A 17773-nucleotide genomic window follows, 5' to 3' on the forward strand; every position below is an offset into this window, starting at 1 on the left:
TGTTTGGGAGATAAAATCGAGTTAGTGGACTTTGGAAGGAGTCAATCATGATCAACGAGAGCGTTGGCCTTTAAGGGAGAGTCGATTGTTACGAACATCGGTACAAGAAAACTAAGCCGCGTGAAGCATAACAACATCATACTGCAATACAATAATCAATAAGCAATGAAATCTAGCAAATTTTCTATCATAGTGTTACTTATTAATTACACATTTTATCAAAATAGATACTATCCTTTTGGATTTTTTTTTCGTTAAGGAAACTTTGTATTGGAACCCAATTGATGAAGCATCCGATAAGGGTTTCCTTATAATATAGTATATGTTGAGCTTCTATAGATATCAATGGACCTACTCTGTAGGGAAACACCAATTGCAAGAGTTTAAATATATCAGTTGGGTTTGCAAATTTAAGATCCATTTCAAAACATTAGTTCCACAAAATGGTTTATATAGTACCATTGATTATATGTTTTATCAGACCAGGAATATGAATTTCCTCAAAATACTTCTTCCACTCTATATTTCTTGCATCCACTTCAAAGCTAAGTTTTTCTTCCTTTGACATTGCTTCTATTAATTTCTCTGTGTTCCCTGTATCAAACCTGAACAACAAATAATATATTTTTTAATTTAGAACTTCAGATCAAAATTAATCAAGAAATATTGGGCATGCTATGAAATATTTGTACCTTGCATTGAAAAACCCTATGAACTCATACAGCTTGCAAAGTTTGTCGGCATATGCAGCTTTGGCTTTAGCTTGATTTTGGGATTTTAGTGGCATCTTCTCCTTGTCTCCATGGATTGCATTTCTTGTGTATTCAGAGAAATCTTGGAAATTGTCAAAATATTTAATTCTTGAAATTTCTTGAGATGGGATAAGGGGAGATGAGTTGAAGTAGTGGAAAAGGTATTCAAAAAAATCAGAATATAATAGGGGATTTGTAGCACTAGATGCAACATGGTAAACCCTAGGTTGTGGATGTGGCCCATGCATGTTGCCCTCCTTGGCAATAGCTGCAATTGTTGTATTTGCTACCATATCTACTGGTATCTGATTAGGATAAAAAAAAAGTAGTATATGTCATAATGAAATTATTGAGTAAAAAAATCAATTTTTTATTCCAATTAATAATCACTTGAACTTACAATATCCATGATCACTTGGGAGTCTCCAAAAAACCCTGGAAGTTGTCCTTTCCCATAAGCCATAATGACAGGATCAAACATCCTAAATTCAAATCATTAAAAATGATGAAAAATAAATATTGGAAATTAAAATAGGTAGCTAGATAAATACCTATTTCCTTGTATCCATCCAGGGAAAGGCTCTTTATATGTGCTCTCAATCACAGTAGGCCTTATAATAAGCAAAGGCACATCTCCTCTAATGTCATCAAGAGCCATTTCTCCCATAGCTTTAGTCATGTGATATGAATTATGCCATCCAAATAATGTTGCTCTGTTACATTATCATATCCCAAAATAGGTAACTTAAATTCATGATCAGCAATATGTGAAGTTTATCTAGATTTGTATACCTGTCTTGGGCAAGCCTCTTGAGATTTTTGGTAAGGTCATGATTGGTAGTGGAAGAAGATGATTTGAGAATCAAGTTATTCTCCTCAATTATATCAAGTAGGGTTGATTCATCATAAAGTTCCTCCTTTCTTCCATTCTCTCCCATTATGAATGGCCTTTCCATTATCAACCCTTCTCTTTTTCCGCTAACATACGCTGTCAGTTCAATTTTAAATTAGCATTTTGTCACAGACTAAATAAGATAATTTAAACATCGAAGACTAGTCTATCAAGAGAGAGAATTGCGTACCGGTAGAAATATGGGCAAAGAGAGTGAGATTGTTGCATGTCTTGGCAAACCTCATCAATCTTTGAGGGGCACTCATGTTCGCATCCACCAACAAGTCATACCTATTATCAAAATATTACTCTAAAATAAGTAGACATGTTTATTTCATTCTCTAAAAGATGTGTACTTTTTCTTCATCTTTTAAAGCAAAAGGCGTAGTTTCTATTTATACGCATCTTAGATACATGCAATTGCAGATTCCTACTTGTAGATTCCATATATAGATAATAAGGAGAAATATATCAACTTTGGAAAGTCAAACTAAAAGATATGAAGATGACTCCTGTAATAATAGCACTTTCGAAATCATTTTGTATTTTTGGTTTTTAATTATGTTTAATAGTAGTTATACCTATATTTTTTCATTTAATTACTTATATATTATAGTATGTTGGAAATATGTCTGAAGTAACATTTTGCTTATTCAAATTAAATATGGGAATAATTATTCAATATTTTGTTTCCTTGCTTTCATTATAAATAGTGGTGTATTTAATTTGTGGTGCTTTTCATAAAAAAAAATCTAATTTTTGTAGACAGACCAAAATATAGAAAAAAAAAGACTATTGGTTGTGAACGTAGGGATTATTAGTATTTGTGATTAAGAAAACAGAAATGAACAAAACAAACCTGTCGTTCAAGATTGTGGAAGCTGCGGATTGGATTATGACATCGACATCTTTCCTAACTCGAGCAATAGATTCAGAATCCATTCCGAGATTCGGTTCACAGATATTTCCGGCAATAGGTACCAGCTTCTCCCTTACCATGGCTTCGTAGGAATCCCCCAATTCTTGCTTCAGAGTTTTGAATAAGTCCGAGTTTGTTATCTAAACAAATTCATAGGTATTATATATAGATGTTAAAGCTTGATTAGCACTAGTATATATTACTATAACATGCATTTTGAAATTGGTAAGAACTCACTTCATTTGTTAATCTGGTTAATGCAGCCTCCTTGTCCTTTGCCTTGATCAGTACGTAGATTTTGCCCACCGACATTGATCTTAATATCTTCTCCACCAGAACTGATTAAATTAAACAAGTATATATATGTAAGATATATGTGTGTTTATAGTAGTAACTAGTAAGTATAACATAAATATATTGCTACAGTATTTCGGCTGGTCACTTATAGTTCTTGGTTTAAAAATATTGATTTTTTCTCCAAAACTTTGAATTCTACATATTCTTGATTTCATTTATTTTTTCACAAATCATATAGTATTATATTAAAAGTGATTTTATAAGGATTGTAACGACATCATTATCGCATATGTTCGGATTAAGAGATTTGATAGTAATATTTTTTGGTTATTCATACATTTTAAAAACCGTATATCATATTATACCGATGTAATACATGTATAAATATCAATATAAGCAAGCGTGTGTATCAGTATGCATGCGCGATACTAATAAAAATAAACCTTTTCCAAGAAGGCCGGTAGCACCGGTGAGAAGAATGTTCTTCCCTTGAAAAAAAGGAAGAATTCCTATCCCATTATCTGCTGCTTCATTGAATTCTTGATGATGCAGCTCTGCCTCAAGAGGGTGAGAAGGAGAGTTGAAGTAAGTGTATCCATCAATAAGAACTTTCATTTTTCCACTTGACAAAACCTTCTTACTTCCAACACTACTGATATTGGAAAAGGGGAAGTGGTTATAATTACTAGTTTTGGGGAACTTTGCCAAAGGAAACTTGATATTGCTTAGCAACATTCTTACTATTTATGTGTGTGTGTTTTGAGAAGTGTGATTTTGTTATACAATAGAATGGGTGTATTTATAGACTCAATTGATGAAGGGAGCTATGGTGATGGTAATGCATGAAAAATCCAAGCTATATGTATTATGTCAACTGACGATTTTTTATGGAAAAAGTACTACTAATAAATTTGTTGTGAAAAATGACGAATTTATATTAATTAACTTTTCGCCTCTTGTGCATTAACCTCACAAACTCATTTTATAAACCTATGAATTTATCGTAATTTTTCACAATTGAAGATTACAATTGTTCTTATGTTATAGATCAAATTTATTTTTGTTTGGTATAACTTTTTTGAGGTGCAACTAACACAAGTCATAGTTGCTAATAGGAGTAATCAGGAAGTATTTTTTTTTAATTATTAATTTAGCTTATAATTCATTGTGAGATGGTTATTTAATAATTGGGCCGTGTACACACTTTTTTTTCAATTATTAGTTGATATAAGAATTTATTAAGTAGTAAGTATATTGCAAACTTTCAAGTAGTATAAGGTGAGACGACAAGAAATATTACGGTTTTCATATTATAACACTATTGTCGTGCCGAATTAATATGGATAGGCTCTTGATTTTAGGCTTTTTCTTTTCATTTGGAGGTAGAGAAGAAAAAGGTTGAATCCTAGGCCTCTATATTACTCCATGTTATTAACACGTAAAAAAATTTAATTCAGTGGTTGGATGTGTTCAAAATGATGTAACTTTAATTACTCCCATCTTGCTTTTGTGAAATTAATTTTGTAGCCTACCGTCCTCTTGCTTTTATTTATTGCAGTATTATATTATGAATTTTCGAACATGGATAACGTTTCTCATCTTATGCATGTTGAAAATTATTGTTACACGTGATATCTTCAGATTGTACAACAAATTTACTTCAGAAAAAAAAGTATAACAAGTTTCGATGATATCATGTTTTCCAATTTTTATAATAGCCATATTATATACTCCATAAACTAAAAATCTTTTAATTGTTAAAAAAATAGGTATTTGAATTCGTGACAAAAAATTAAATTCGAAAAGAATAAAATAGTGGGAATAAAAATGATTTAATATTGTTTATGATGTTGGACCACGAACTAATATGTTCGTAGTTTAGGGGAAGAGATTGGATAAAAATATGTACTGGGTTAGGTCCAATGATATTCACATGTTCACTTTTTATGTCCAATATCCATGTACCAATTTTATTTTTTCAAATATTTTTTTCATTTTGTATACTTTGGTTGAACTTTGTACTTATATTGTCTGCAAATATATTATTTTGAAATGATTGTCACTTTTATCATATAAAGTTGATTGTTAGAGTTGATAAATTCAAAAGTAGGGTAAACAATAGTATATAATATAATACTCTCTTCTTAAATAGCGTGTAATTTGAATGATTAGATAAACTAATAAATTGAGCATCTCCAATAACCGGCGTCACCACCGCGACGCCGATTTTTCGCCGACGCCGGTTTGACGCCGAACCATTGGAACCGGCGTCGGCGAAATCGGCGTCGCCATGCCGATTCCCGCGCTGACGCCGGTTCCGACGCCGATCCTCACGGGCGCCATTGTGCGTCCCGGATCGGCGCCAAACCGGCGTCGGATTTAAATTTTTTTTTTTTTTTCGAAAACACTATATATACGCGCGTTGAACCTCATTTTCATTCGCACCACTTGTTTTAACGAGTATTCTCTCTACCTTACTTTCTGTTCAAGATCAATTTAAGAAATGAGTAATGCCGGTGGTAGTGGTGGGGATGCGGATGAGTACGAGCGTATGATGAACGAAGAGCTAGATGCCTATACGAGCCGTGAGGTTGATCGATGGATGCAGAGTTATATGCAGCCGGTGGCACCTCGCCCACGACCAGTTGTCCACCGTCGACAAGTGGTGCATCGTGATCATGAAGGCGTTAGTTTTTATGCAAATTTATGTAATTTTTTAAATGTAATTTTTTTAATTATTGTACTTTTTTTTTAAAATTAATGTACTTTTTAAATTTTAATATTATTATTCGAATTTTCCGTATTTGTCTCGTAAATTAAATTCCGTATGTTGATACGAGTGTAAATTAAATTATATAATTGTTATTAGTGATGTGGATAGGTAGTGTGAAGGCTATGTGAGGGCTATTTGATGTCCAGTTGATGTGGCAAGCTGATGTGGCAGGAGAATTGTAGTGTTGATGATGTGGCAGTGTGAAGGCTATTTGAGGGCTATTTGACGTCCTAACCTATTAATTATTTGAAGAATAAAAAATGATCACACGCATAAATTAACTAATCCTTGTATAGATGGTAGATTAATTTGAAATATTTTAGGTATTCCTCGCGCGTTATCACCGAATTAGATTAGAAATCGTATTAAGCTCTATCATTTCCAAAATACTATATGTGCATTATTTAAAATTGGATTGAAAAATGGTACGTATTAAGTTCTATAATCTCCAAACATATAGGCATTAATACTGAAAGCAATCACACATACAAGTTGAATTAATTTTTTTGTGAACCTGAATATGTTTGGTCATCGTCATCGTCATCGCCTAGCTTAGTTACATAGTTTATTTTCCAGATCCTACAAAATACAAATTAAATAAAAATTCAATGTTTACTTGTTTGAGCCTCTAAATCCTTCACGTTTTCAATAATTATTGTATTGCTAATTATGTGTGTAAGCAGCAGCCGCGATTAAATACTCAATCCATATCCTATGTTTCATATATTTCATTACTGTGACATCTCTTCTCTTTTAATAAAAAGTACTACTACCAATTCTTTTAATTTTTCATATTTTATTTCTCTTTATTTATTTATTTATTTATTTTTATTACTTTATATTATATCCACTTAACTCATTAAACACTACTTTATTATAATTCATATCTTAAAGAAATGTAAATCAATAAGCCCAGTGGTTAATGGCTGTGATTTTATTTTATTTTATATATCAGTCAAATTTTCACATAATACACGGGTATTACATCATGTTAGTATTATATATGGCAAGTGGAAAAGGACCGTGTGAGACGTGGGGGACCTTAATTTTGAGTCAAAAAATTTGACGACATTACTATATTATAATATACTAGTGACAATGAATAATAGGAGCAATTATGTAACTTGACATTTTCCCATATCATAAATGTAAATAACAAGTTGAAGTTTACTCGACCCTATCTTTAAATATACTTAGTAAATTTACCCCAACAGTTTTGTTTAATTTGACATTTTCACATACCATAAACGTAAATAATAAATTGAAGTTTAGTCGACCCTCTCTTTAAATATAGTGAATTTATCCAATAGTAGTGTTGTTTGGAAGAAAAACTCAAAGCAAAAGATTGATAAATTAAAGAAGTTTAGTATAATTTGGAAGAAAAACTCACAAGCAATTAAATGCACGACTTAAATATCTATGTCATGCGTCGTGGATTTCTTCTATTTAAAATTGTAGTATAGAATTTATATTTAATTTTTTATATTTTGTAACGCGAACAAAATAAATGTTAATTAAACAAGAACCCACATATATTTATCCTTCAATAATCTTACTTGCAATAGTTACAAGGTCATATACTAAAGTCAAAATTTGACAATATAGGTCATATCTCAATTTATGACGATTTAAGATGCAAATTGCATGCATTGGTCAAACTACACCAATTAGAATAAATTATTGTCACACCTGATCTTGCGTAAAGATAAAGTCTTTCCCTAATATTTTATAGTAACTTCTTTGTTATTGACTTACTTTTTGCTGTTCAATCAACTTGGACAAATTATAATATTTTATAGTAACTATTTCGGACTAATTATTATGAGGTTATTGACTTACTTTTTGCACTTTACTTCTAACAAACTCAACTCTACTTTGCCCTAGCTAACTGTATGTTCTTGTATATACACAAAGTTTACAATTTAGGTTGATTTCTAGTTAAAAGAATGCAAGAACTATGTTATGCATATAATATGTATAATGAATAAAATAGAAATCAATGTATAATATAAATTATGAATCATTTTTATCTTTACATCTCAAAGATATATCTACAATGAATTCTTACATAACTAAATAAAATAGTTATTTTTTTCTAATGAAGACCATTCCATTATTTTCAATAATATTTGTTATATAAAATAAATTTTGTATAATAAAATAATAGTAAGTATAGCACAAAAAAAATCATATCTTAATTTAAAATTAATAATTCGAATATTCAACTTTTGTCTATATAAAAGCATATCGACTCAATTAACAATTATCTTAATTTTGAATTGGAAATAATTTACAACTATATTTACTTCATTCTTTTGTCTTTCCAAGTTTTATTATTATCACTAATTTTATTTTTCATATACCAACTATCCTAATTAATGTTAGAGGTGAACAAATTGTAGAGAAATCTAATATATTAGTGAATGCTCTATATTCAATGGAAAAAGCTACGAAACTAATAACCGTGCGAATGGGCTTTTTCAATGTAATGTATACGGCCCAGTATTATAGTAAAACAAAGCAACTTAATGTAAGGCCCATTATTTCCTTATCATTGCTGCCAAGTACTCGTATGTGAACTCAATTAGATTGTGATCAAGATAGAACCATTCTTAAACGTAGAACCATTCTTAAACGTAGAACAAATGTCAAACGGAGATCGTTAGATCTTTAAATCCAATGGTGTTGATTTGCACAATAACTTCCCATTACAACCAAAACTATTATTAATGGGTGAATGCAGATAAGTGAAAAAATAAAGCATGCATGGACTCTTCTTCGTTTCATTCATTCTTCCATCAACATGTGAGTTTTTTCACATGTTGAGTCCGGAATGTCGTGAAAACATAGTCTAATATGTATGATTTTTAATCTTGACCGTCATTTTTTCCTCATCCAATGAATAAAATATGTAGAGTTCTAGGTTCTACACTTAAGAATGGTTCTATCTTTAATTGAGTCGATAGGATTGTGATCAAGATAGAACCATTATATATATATATATATATATGTGTGTGTGTGTGTGTGTGTGTGTGTGTGTGTGTGTTAAGATCTTTTGCAGCTTTTCAGTCCAAGCTTCTTTTTAATCACAACCCTTGGATCCTTGAATTGGATGGTTGTGATGATCTGCATTATTACACTGTAATGATGCATTATTAGACGGGGTGCATTATTCAACTGCAAAATCTGCATTATTACACTATAATTGTGCATTATTAGTCGGTGTGCATTATTGAACTAAAAATCTGCATTATTAAATGACACGTGGCATCAATCTAACCGTCGAATGACAAAATCGTGGAGCTGAGATTAAAAGGAACAATAGAACAAAAGATACAAAAAGGAAATGAATACATCAATCTATATGAATTACTATTATTTATTCTTAAACTATAAAAATCATTAGTAGTGTGACAAAATAAACTATGAGAATCGAACAAATAAAATAATACTCCATGTATGTGAAATTACATTTTACAATTATATATATATATATATATATATATATATATCTATCATATAATATTGATAAATTTAATTTTAAAGTTATGTTTTATAATTTTAAAAATAATATTTTTAATAATAATTTGGGCACCCAATGCATCCGCCACTATCGACCACTGTTCATACTAATCATTCAGATTCGAGTCTCACTCGGTCAATGTTACTGAGCTTCACATATTTCTTTTAGAGCATTCACAATAGGGGCGTCGTCCCGCCGCCATGCGGACGGCGCCCCCGACGGCACCTATTGCGAGCGTATAGCCGTGGGACGGCGATAGCCGACGGGAAGGGAAGGGAATGGCAGAGGGCGCTCGGTAGTCGCTCGGCGCCTATTGCGCGCCCGCCGAGCAGCAGCTGTCAACGTTTATTTCATTTTAAAATTTTAGTTTCACATATAAAATAACCTACTCTCATTTCATTTTCTCTCTAAAAATGGCCTTTGGTGGTGGTGATGAGAATCCAATTGATAAGCTCATTTTGCAAGTCTTGTAGGACAAGTCGTGTGCCGAGTTAAACCGCGAACTGGAAAGACGCATGCAGGCAGGTAGAGTTTAAGTTGCAACTTCACAATTTGTAGAAAAATAATAAAACTGTTCATAATAAATATTCTTCGTCTTCCTCTCCATGAAATAAATAAATAATATCTACTTTATTTATTTTCAATCCATTGAAAGAGAGAGGAAACAGGGGACAGTGCTTCTCAGTAAACCTAATTGATCTCATTTGCAATTCATGGCTTCATTTGCTGCAAATTCATCTCTCTTCTCTCCAAATTCGCTCCGCAGTCAAGTAAAGTCTTCACCATTCCGCTGCCGCTGCATTTCCTTTAACAACAACGATAAACAAATCAATCTACACAAAGGTTTCTTTCTATTTTCCCCCCTTTTTTTCATTTTATATGGACTCGAATTAATGTTCGATTCGATTGCCTATGAGTTTAATTGTGATTTTGAAGTACTAATCATACTTTCTTTTCTTAATTCTGGCTATTTTTATCATTTACAGGTTTGGGATTATGGGGCGAGAAGGCTGGAAACACAGAATCATTCTCTCAGACTTCAGCTGTTCGGCATTTGTCCGGCTCGCTTACCTCAGCTGAGGGGCTCCGTTTTGCTATTGTATGTGTAAATTTGGAGTCTTTATACTCTGTCTATTGATTAAGCAGTGTAATTCTTAGTTTATGTTGCTGATTCATCCAAAAAAACATTATATTTATGAAATATTGGTACCACTTTCTTTTCTCAAAATCAATGTAGCTTTTTTGGTTGGCAATTTGGGGATTGTATTCTCTCTGTAACAATGATGGTTTATTTGGGCATGAAGGTGGTGGCGCGCTTCAATGAGATCGTCACCAGGCCACTTTTGGAGGGAGCATTGGATACTTTCAAGAGATACTCGGTTAAAGAGGAAGATATTGATGTTAGTAATCTAGCTTCACTATAGCTTTCGCAATTTCATTTTATGTTTTGTATGCTCATTGAGGTAGCTGCTTGCCAATATGAACATCTTAGACTGTTTGAGGTCAAATATTTGATTGCTCAAGTTGTCAAGCGTAGCTTATGAGTATGACTCGACGAATTTATTCATGGCTGATTGTTTAACAGCTGCTAGTCCGTTGGAATATGAACTGTGTATTTGACTATTTGCAAGTTATGGTATCTCCCTAATCCCTATATTAAGTGCATACATAGACATTAAAAAGTAGGAAATGTGAGTGGATAAACCTAAAGCAAAAAAAGAAGAATCTAGAATATATGATTGGTCTTGTTCTGTACCTTTTTGTTTTATATAAACTGCCAATATAAATCGTCACCTTTTTTTGCAATGAGAAACTCGCATGCTAAAGAATGCATTGTTTTTATTATCTTGCATTAGGTTGTATGGGTTCCTGGTAGCTTTGAAATCGGCCTAGTTGCTGAGAAGCTCGGAAAATCAAGAAAATATCAAGCCGTCTTGTGTATTGGGGCTGTGGTGAGATTTTTTTCTTCACATGCTATCATTTTTTAATTCGTCAATCATTCTCTGGTTCAATGCATTCTCGGAGTTCAGTTTTCAATACATGCTATGACTAAATTCTTGAGTGTTTAGGCTATCAAATTTTAAACACCTTTTTGTGTCAATAATGCGCGCACTAGTACTAAAGAATTTTATTTACCGTGTTCGTCTGTAGATTAGAGGCGATACGTCCCACTATGATGCTGTCGCAAATTCTGCTGCTTCTGGAGTATTGTCTGCTGGTCTAAGTTCAGGTAAGTCTTGTCCCTGCTTGGCTTTTCACTCGTTCAAATAATTCACCTAGCTAGTTGTCAAATGGTTCCTTCAAATCACATTAAAGAAAGGATTAGCCCAAAAAATTATTTGAACTTTCAAACTATTCTTGTTCCTAAATACGATATCATGTTTTATGACCCTTGCAGGTGTCCCTTGCATATTTGGGGTTTTGACGTGCGATGACATGGACCAGGTAAATTATTAGATTTATTCTGTGTTTTTTCATCCAATTCATTTATATGTTGATAAAGATTTCAGATGTTGTATGCTATTGATCTTTCTTTTGAGCAGGCTATCTTTAGACCTTTTGTGTACATGAAAATGTAAAACTATTCCCTTGTTTGCATTGTCAAGGCAATTGATATCTGAAACTATACCACATTTGTTGCAGGCTCTAAATCGAGCTGGTGGTAAGGCGGGAAACAAGGGTTCTGAAACGGCATTGACAGCTGTAAGTTCATTATACATATTACTTCTTGGTTTTCTTCAGTGAGTCTGTTTGTGTTGGAAATGACACTATCCCACATCAACTCATGCCAAAACATCGAGCTATTGCATTTGAAAGATTAAGCTGCAATTTTAGTAGTAAACAGCACAACACACACATCCTGTAACAGTTTGCATTCCATTTTCATGAGGCTGCTACCTGTCATGTCATCATTCATGCATAATCAGAAGGGTTTCACCGTGAGGATTGTTCTTCCTTCTCAGAAAAGTTTCCAGTTTTACCCGTAGCTTAAATTTGTGCGTTGTATTGTATTTGCAACTTTCTTATCTCTTATCTATCTTCATTGGCAGATTGAGATGGCATCTCTGTTTGAGCATCATCTGAAGTTCTGAGGGGCGTTCCTTGTTGCACCCAAGGCTTTGTTGTGCTGTACCATTCAACTTTTAGGCTTCAGTCACAAGAGTTTTTTTGTTTCTTTGAAAAATCAGAACCTAAAATAAAATGTTTTACCCTACTTTTACATTTGATACTTTTATATTTAATTTATTGGAGACCTGAAAGTTCAAGGCCTGACATAAAAGAGTTTAGGAAGAATACTTAACTTGAGGCTCACTATATTCTCAGCTTCCAAACATCACTTAAATATCACCTTTCTGTCCCTCTAAACACATAATTCATAAAATATGCTTCTATTTCTTATTAGTAATGCCAAGAACATTACAAAATAAATAAAATCAAGCATCCCCTTCAACAACAATAATTATTATAATAATAAATTCTTCTTGTTTTTGTGCTATTTTCTTTTATTATTGAAAAATGGTCTTGTGCTAAGAATGAGTAGTGAGTTATAAAGCTTATTAAGGGCAAAAACTACAAGCTAAGATGTTATTTTCAGAAATAAACAAGGTTTCATGGAACAGCAAGCATCTCAAATGATGGAATAAAGACACAAAAAAGTGAAGAGAAGGTTAGGCCAAAAGTATCACAAAGAAGAGTTATATGTACATAGATAAATACTATTTGATGAGCAGCAGCAACAAGCTGGTCAGAGACAAGATCTAATCTTGTGTCTATGAAGAAGAAGAAACCTAAATATTCCCTTCCTATCTTCCTCATTAAATCATTCTCTCCACACAATGAAAAAAACCAAAAATATACACATTTCCTTAGGAAACCAAACAGTTCACATTTGTTAGTATAATGCCTGTGCTCTCTTCATGGTGCATCCTTCCCCACACTGGCACGACGTCTCCTTCAAGTTTATCGGTCAAGAGCTCGCAGAATACGGATTGCTTGAACTCCCTTTTCCCACCAGCAAGCCAGGTGCTGAGGATAATTTAGTAATTAGTATGAAAAAATAATGTAGATTTTTGTTCTTCTTGATTTCAAGAATGTGAAGTGTTTATTAGTGTGATCAGAGTGTTGCAGCAATTGTGTTTGGGGACCAGTCACCGCAGTCGAGACTCTACCCGCTGACAAAGAGGAGATCGGAGGCTGCAGTTCCTATAGCTGGGAACTACAGGTTGGTTGATGCTGTGTTGAGCAACTGCATCAACAGCAACATAACCAAAATCTACGCGTTCACGCAGTTTAACTCGACTTCTCTCAACTCCCACATTGCACGGGCCTACTCTGGCGCGCGTCTCTCAAAGGATGGGTTCGTGGAGGTCATTGCAGCGTATCAGAGCCCAGATGACAATGGCTGGTTTCAGGTATTCATCACATTTCTGAAAATACTAAAAAGTGCGTAAAAAGGCCTTAATTCTTATGCATTTGTATGTGCTTAGGGAACTGCAGATGCAATAAGAAGGTGTCTGTGGGTTCTTGAGAAGTATCCTGTCGACGAGTTCTTGATTCTTCCTGGCCACCATCTCTATAGAATGGACTATCAGAAACTCATAGACGCCCACCGGAGAAGCAAGGCACACATAACTGTCTCTTTGTTTAGCACAGCCAAGAATGAGGATCTTGGATTTGGGATTTTCAAACTCAATGCTCAAAATGAAGTCCTTGAGTTCAGAGAGAATGAAGAGAATTCCAACCATCATTTTCAGATGAATAAGCATGATGGTGATGAGTTTCCAAGCATGGGAATCTATGTCATAAACAGAGATGTGATGAGAATGTTGCTGACAGAGGCCTTCCCAAATGTGAATGACTTGAAAAGCCATGTAATCCCAGGTGCAATCTCCCTTGGAATGAAGGTAACTAAGCAATCTCTTTTCTTTAATCTTGAATCAATTCCCATCAAAATCTTGAATTCTTTTTCTTGCATTTCCCAACTTTGTAGATCAATGGCTATCTGTTTGATGGTTACTGGGAGGATATGAGAAGCATAGAGGCATATTATCGAGCGAATATGGAAACCATTAGAAGGGCAAACGCAATGTATAAGTAGGCATCTCCAACTAGTAAATTTTGAAAAGAAATGCTTGTCTAAACGCACATTCATGTTTTTTACTATGATAGCAGCTTCTACGATAGAGACTCGCCTCTCTACACGCTGCCACGCCATCTACCTCCAACTCTTGTAAGGGATGCAGTCATCACGGATTCCATCATCGGAGATGGTTGCATTCTTAGTGTAAGAAAACATATAAAAACTTTGTCTTATTCTTGGATATTGTTTGTCACTGATTTGATGTATGTGTTTGGTTTTCCTTTGTGTCAAATGCAGAAATGCAGGATCAAAGGCACTGTGGTAGGCATAAGAACAAGGATAGGAGACAATGCTGTTGTTGAGGATTCAGTTATCATGGGATCTGATACATATGATCATGTAAGCAAACTACTTCAGCATTTGTATGATCTAACTATTGGACTAAATAAAATGATTCAAAAATTAGTCCTAATTAAGAGAATGGAAATATGCAGAATGGTATGAGTGATGGTGAAGCCATTGGTATTCCTATTGGCATTGGGGATGGCTCACACATAAGGAAGGCGATCATCGATAAACATGCAAGAATCGGGAAAAATGTCATGGTACGTTGCAAGATCGATGATCTATTTTAGGGGTGAGCATTTCAATTTTGGAATAGTAAGTCGAACCTAATCAAATTTTGAAATTTTTTGAACCAAACCGAATTCAATAATTCGATTTGGATTATTTCCATCACCTCTATATCATGGCTCAATTATTCAAACAAAACACTGAGAAATGTATGCATGAATTTGCTGCAGATTATGAATAAGGACAATGTGCAGGAAGGAAACAGGGAAGCAAATGGCTACATAATTTCAGGAGGAATAATTGTGGTTATAAGAAGTGCTGTGATCCCAGATGGAACTATACTTTAGAAGTTTATTTATTTTTGGATTATATATGAAATAATCATTAATTTTTTATTTATAACAAAGTCAAGCAAATTTATACAAATATTGTATTCATCTTTACATAATTTCTACTATCATTTGAAATGGAAATCAAAGGTGTCTCTACAAATGGAGATTTTAATGACTTTTAGATATATCATTTCCTTTGAAAAAATTGTCAGACCTTTTTTATTTGTTCAAATCAAATAACATAGCAAACAAGAGAACATTAGTTTCAACTTGAAAAAAAGACATAAGAAGAACACTTTTAGCAAAATCTAATCAAAAACAACTTCACTCAGCAAAAATAAAGATGATAATAATTCTACAACTGACAAAAATCATATCGAATTGATATTCTTGGTCGAAAAAATAGCATAACCTGGGCAATGTTCAACCCAGGAAAGCTTACATAAATAAGTTTGGCCTGGTTGCTTTGTAAGTGGTTTTGAGCTTCCTGCTTGGTGGCCTCACCACCTTGTACACCAATGGAAATTTGATCTTGGAATCATGGAACTGCTTGGTGCTCTCCCTCTTGCAAAGCTTTGCCGGGACAGTGGCTGTCTTGATAATCTGGATGCAATGACTACGCACCCTGTGACGAGAAGCCATCTCAGTGTACATCTGCTCAACGCCACCATTCAAGGTCGTATCACGGTACTCCTTGTACATGTTGTGGTAGCCGGTTCTACTTTGGTACCGCAGCCAGATCCCATAGTTCTTGATTGTGGTTGGATTCTTCTCAAATATCTGCAACCAAATGTAAAACACACAGATTATGTTACAAAACTATCAAAAGTAGGAGCAGAAAACCATGACACTTTTGATGCTCTTTCAATCAGACAAAAATGTATATTAGCATCAATATACAGCAACAGTCTACTGCTAGGGTTATATGTATCATTAAGTGTGTTTATGTCATCCACAAACAATAAAATCACAGCAAAATTATATTCCACGGTTTTAAATCTTAAATCAGAAGCAAAAACATATGGATAATGCTTGATGGATAAAGAAAGAAGGATGTATACCTCATTGATGGCAAGAACCTGACCATTGCTCTTCTTCACCTTCTTAAGCTTTCTCAAGAAATACCTACATATATTAACCACCCAACATCTCATTACTATATAAGCATTACAAGCTGAACCTCATACTCAACAAAACGACGAGGGAGAATTTACTTAAATATCCTATTGACATTTCAAAGAATTCAAAAGGAGCAAAATGTATCGGCAAAGCTAATTTTCACATACATCAATCAGATTAACAAGTCTACTAATGAAGTAAAGCTTACAAGTTTCAACTAATTCAAAAAGAAGCAATATGTATTGGCAAAGCTAATTTTCCCATAAATCAATCAGATTCTAGTCTTCGTATGCAGTCAAGCTGAATATATGAGATACACATTCACATACAATTGGAGTAAAATATCAAAAAGTAAAAATTTTAAAGGAGCTAAGTATATATTTTGGGATCAAAATGCAGCTCCAAACAATAATATACGCAAAATCAAATAAGATCATAAAGCCTTGGGGCAAGAGCTATCACAAGTAATCTGAAAAATAACAAAAAAAACAGAATTCGAGCGGGGAAGATGAATTATACCAGAACTTGGACTTGGCGCGAACCTCATTGGTGGCCCAAAGCTTCATGCGGAATATCTTAGGGTGCTCCTCCGTCTCCGTGGGCAGCGCCCTCCCCACCACCTGGAACTGATGAAACTGCACAATGTGCAAACGCACACAAATAAGTCATTTCAAAAATCACGTTGGAATAGGAAACGTGAGCAACGCTGCAGTGATCAAAACAAATTCACAGAGAAACAATATCACAAATACCCTGTATGTCACCATTTTCGACCTCTCTCTCTGACTCTGTGACGCCGATTGTGGATGCTGTAGAGCGAGAGGAATTAGGGCTTTTTTATTAGGAAACCCTAGAAATTAGACATGGGCTAGTCTATATCTGTTGGGCCTCTATGAAATGAATGGGCTAGTCTATATCTGTTGGGCCTCTGTCAAATGAAATATGGGCATCTTGAAATATAAAAGACTATTAGGATCACTATTGAACTAATTTCTACCAAATCGTCGAATTCTTCATTTTAATTTATTTTAAAATATTTTCACATAATAAGGAGTTTATTTTTAATTTATTTATATTCATTTTTAGATAAACTCCATATTATCTTTTTTTTACAAATTATTTAAATTAAACTCAACGTTATCTAATATAGTAATAAATTGTGCTGGTTTGGCAGTTCGATAGTAGGAATTACTTCCGTATAGTATATCATAATCCCATAACAGACATCTTGCGAAGTAGTAAAATATAAATTTATAATATTTAATTTTATATTTTTATAGAAAAATTAACGTAAATAAAATTGAAAATATGATTAAATTTATCATTTCTATATTTGTAATTTCATGTGCACAAAAACCACATAGGACTAGCACAATCACAATATATTATCAAAATTATTTCAGTGACACGTGGCATCATCTCATTGATCCAATTGCCTTCTCTCATATTAAGACACTCAATAATATTTCCAGAATTTGTTTATGAAAACCAAATAATATATGCAATGAATCAT

General features: G+C 33.5%; 4 protein-coding genes across 9 annotated transcripts; 2 read left to right on the forward strand and 2 right to left on the reverse strand.

The window, feature by feature from the left end:
• Positions 1-373: 373 nt before the first annotated feature.
• Positions 374-3607, reverse strand: LOC121803257 (fatty acyl-CoA reductase 2, chloroplastic-like). Its single transcript, XM_042202940.1, has 9 exons — positions 3304-3607; positions 2801-2901; positions 2504-2703; positions 1835-1935; positions 1545-1740; positions 1304-1465; positions 1153-1234; positions 693-1057; positions 374-605 (listed from the first exon to the last, which is right to left on the reverse strand). The coding sequence occupies exons 1-9, from the start codon at positions 3593-3595 to the stop codon at positions 449-451; spliced, it is 1656 nt and encodes a 551-aa protein (XP_042058874.1). The 5' UTR covers positions 3596-3607; the 3' UTR covers positions 374-448.
• Positions 3608-9771: 6164 nt separating this feature from the next.
• On the forward strand, positions 9772-12416 carry LOC121803157 (6,7-dimethyl-8-ribityllumazine synthase, chloroplastic-like). Its single transcript, XM_042202858.1, has 8 exons — positions 9772-9999; positions 10143-10255; positions 10461-10556; positions 11013-11108; positions 11308-11386; positions 11555-11601; positions 11800-11859; positions 12207-12416. Exons 1-8 carry the CDS (start codon positions 9870-9872, stop codon positions 12246-12248), a joined length of 663 nt encoding a protein of 220 aa, XP_042058792.1. The 5' UTR covers positions 9772-9869; the 3' UTR covers positions 12249-12416.
• A 119-nt stretch (positions 12417-12535) lies between these two features.
• Positions 12536-15295, forward strand: LOC121803155 (inactive glucose-1-phosphate adenylyltransferase small subunit 2, chloroplastic-like). Of its 6 annotated transcripts, XM_042202857.1 has the most exons (9): positions 12536-13179; positions 13275-13378; positions 13446-13568; positions 13644-14060; positions 14147-14250; positions 14329-14440; positions 14534-14635; positions 14731-14841; positions 15040-15295. In XM_042202857.1, the coding sequence occupies exons 1-9, from the start codon at positions 13074-13076 to the stop codon at positions 15154-15156; spliced, it is 1296 nt and encodes a 431-aa protein (XP_042058791.1). In that variant the 5' UTR covers positions 12536-13073; the 3' UTR covers positions 15157-15295. The 6 variants fall into 6 exon arrangements, with proteins under 6 accessions (XP_042058791.1, XP_042058786.1, XP_042058787.1 ...); XM_042202852.1 differs by having other exon boundaries at positions 13266-13568; XM_042202853.1 differs by having other exon boundaries at positions 13266-13568; positions 14147-14244.
• Positions 15296-15437: 142 nt separating this feature from the next.
• On the reverse strand, positions 15438-17093 carry LOC121802295 (60S ribosomal protein L18a-like). The gene is made up of 4 exons (XM_042201931.1): positions 17013-17093; positions 16780-16895; positions 16203-16266; positions 15438-15921 (listed from the first exon to the last, which is right to left on the reverse strand). The coding sequence occupies exons 1-4, from the start codon at positions 17025-17027 to the stop codon at positions 15580-15582; spliced, it is 537 nt and encodes a 178-aa protein (XP_042057865.1). The 5' UTR covers positions 17028-17093; the 3' UTR covers positions 15438-15579.
• Positions 17094-17773: the final 680 nt, after the last annotated feature.

The sequence above is a fragment of the Salvia splendens genome, chromosome 5, assembly GCF_004379255.2.
Source record: "Salvia splendens isolate huo1 chromosome 5, SspV2, whole genome shotgun sequence".
NCBI lineage: Eukaryota > Viridiplantae > Streptophyta > Magnoliopsida > Lamiales > Lamiaceae > Salvia > Salvia splendens.

Coding starts and splice junctions, on each gene's coding strand:
- LOC121803257 (XM_042202940.1), bottom strand. CDS start 3,595: ATGTTGCTAAGCAATATCAAGTTTCCTTTGGCAAAGTTCCCCAAAACT. Junction 2,704..2,800: donor TAACCAGATTAACAAATGAA/GTGAGTTCTTAC, acceptor GAATTTGTTTAG/ATAACAAACTCGGACTTATT. Junction 1,741..1,834: donor CTTTGCCCATATTTCTACCG/GTACGCAATTCT, acceptor TTGAACTGACAG/CGTATGTTAGCGGAAAAAGA.
- LOC121803157 (XM_042202858.1), top strand. CDS start 9,870: ATGGCTTCATTTGCTGCAAATTCATCTCTCTTCTCTCCAAATTCGCTC. Junction 10,000..10,142: donor ACAAATCAATCTACACAAAG/GTTTCTTTCTAT, acceptor TATCATTTACAG/GTTTGGGATTATGGGGCGAG. Junction 11,860..12,206: donor CTGAAACGGCATTGACAGCT/GTAAGTTCATTA, acceptor CTTCATTGGCAG/ATTGAGATGGCATCTCTGTT.
- LOC121803155 (XM_042202852.1), top strand. CDS start 13,057: ATGCCTGTGCTCTCTTCATGGTGCATCCTTCCCCACACTGGCACGACG. Junction 14,061..14,146: donor CAATCTCCCTTGGAATGAAG/GTAACTAAGCAA, acceptor CCAACTTTGTAG/ATCAATGGCTATCTGTTTGA. Junction 14,636..14,730: donor GATCTGATACATATGATCAT/GTAAGCAAACTA, acceptor GGAAATATGCAG/AATGGTATGAGTGATGGTGA.
- LOC121802295 (XM_042201931.1), bottom strand. Junction 16,267..16,779: donor CGCGCCAAGTCCAAGTTCTG/GTATAATTCATC, acceptor TAATATATGTAG/GTATTTCTTGAGAAAGCTTA. Junction 15,922..16,202: donor AGGTTCTTGCCATCAATGAG/GTATACATCCTT, acceptor ATTTGGTTGCAG/ATATTTGAGAAGAATCCAAC.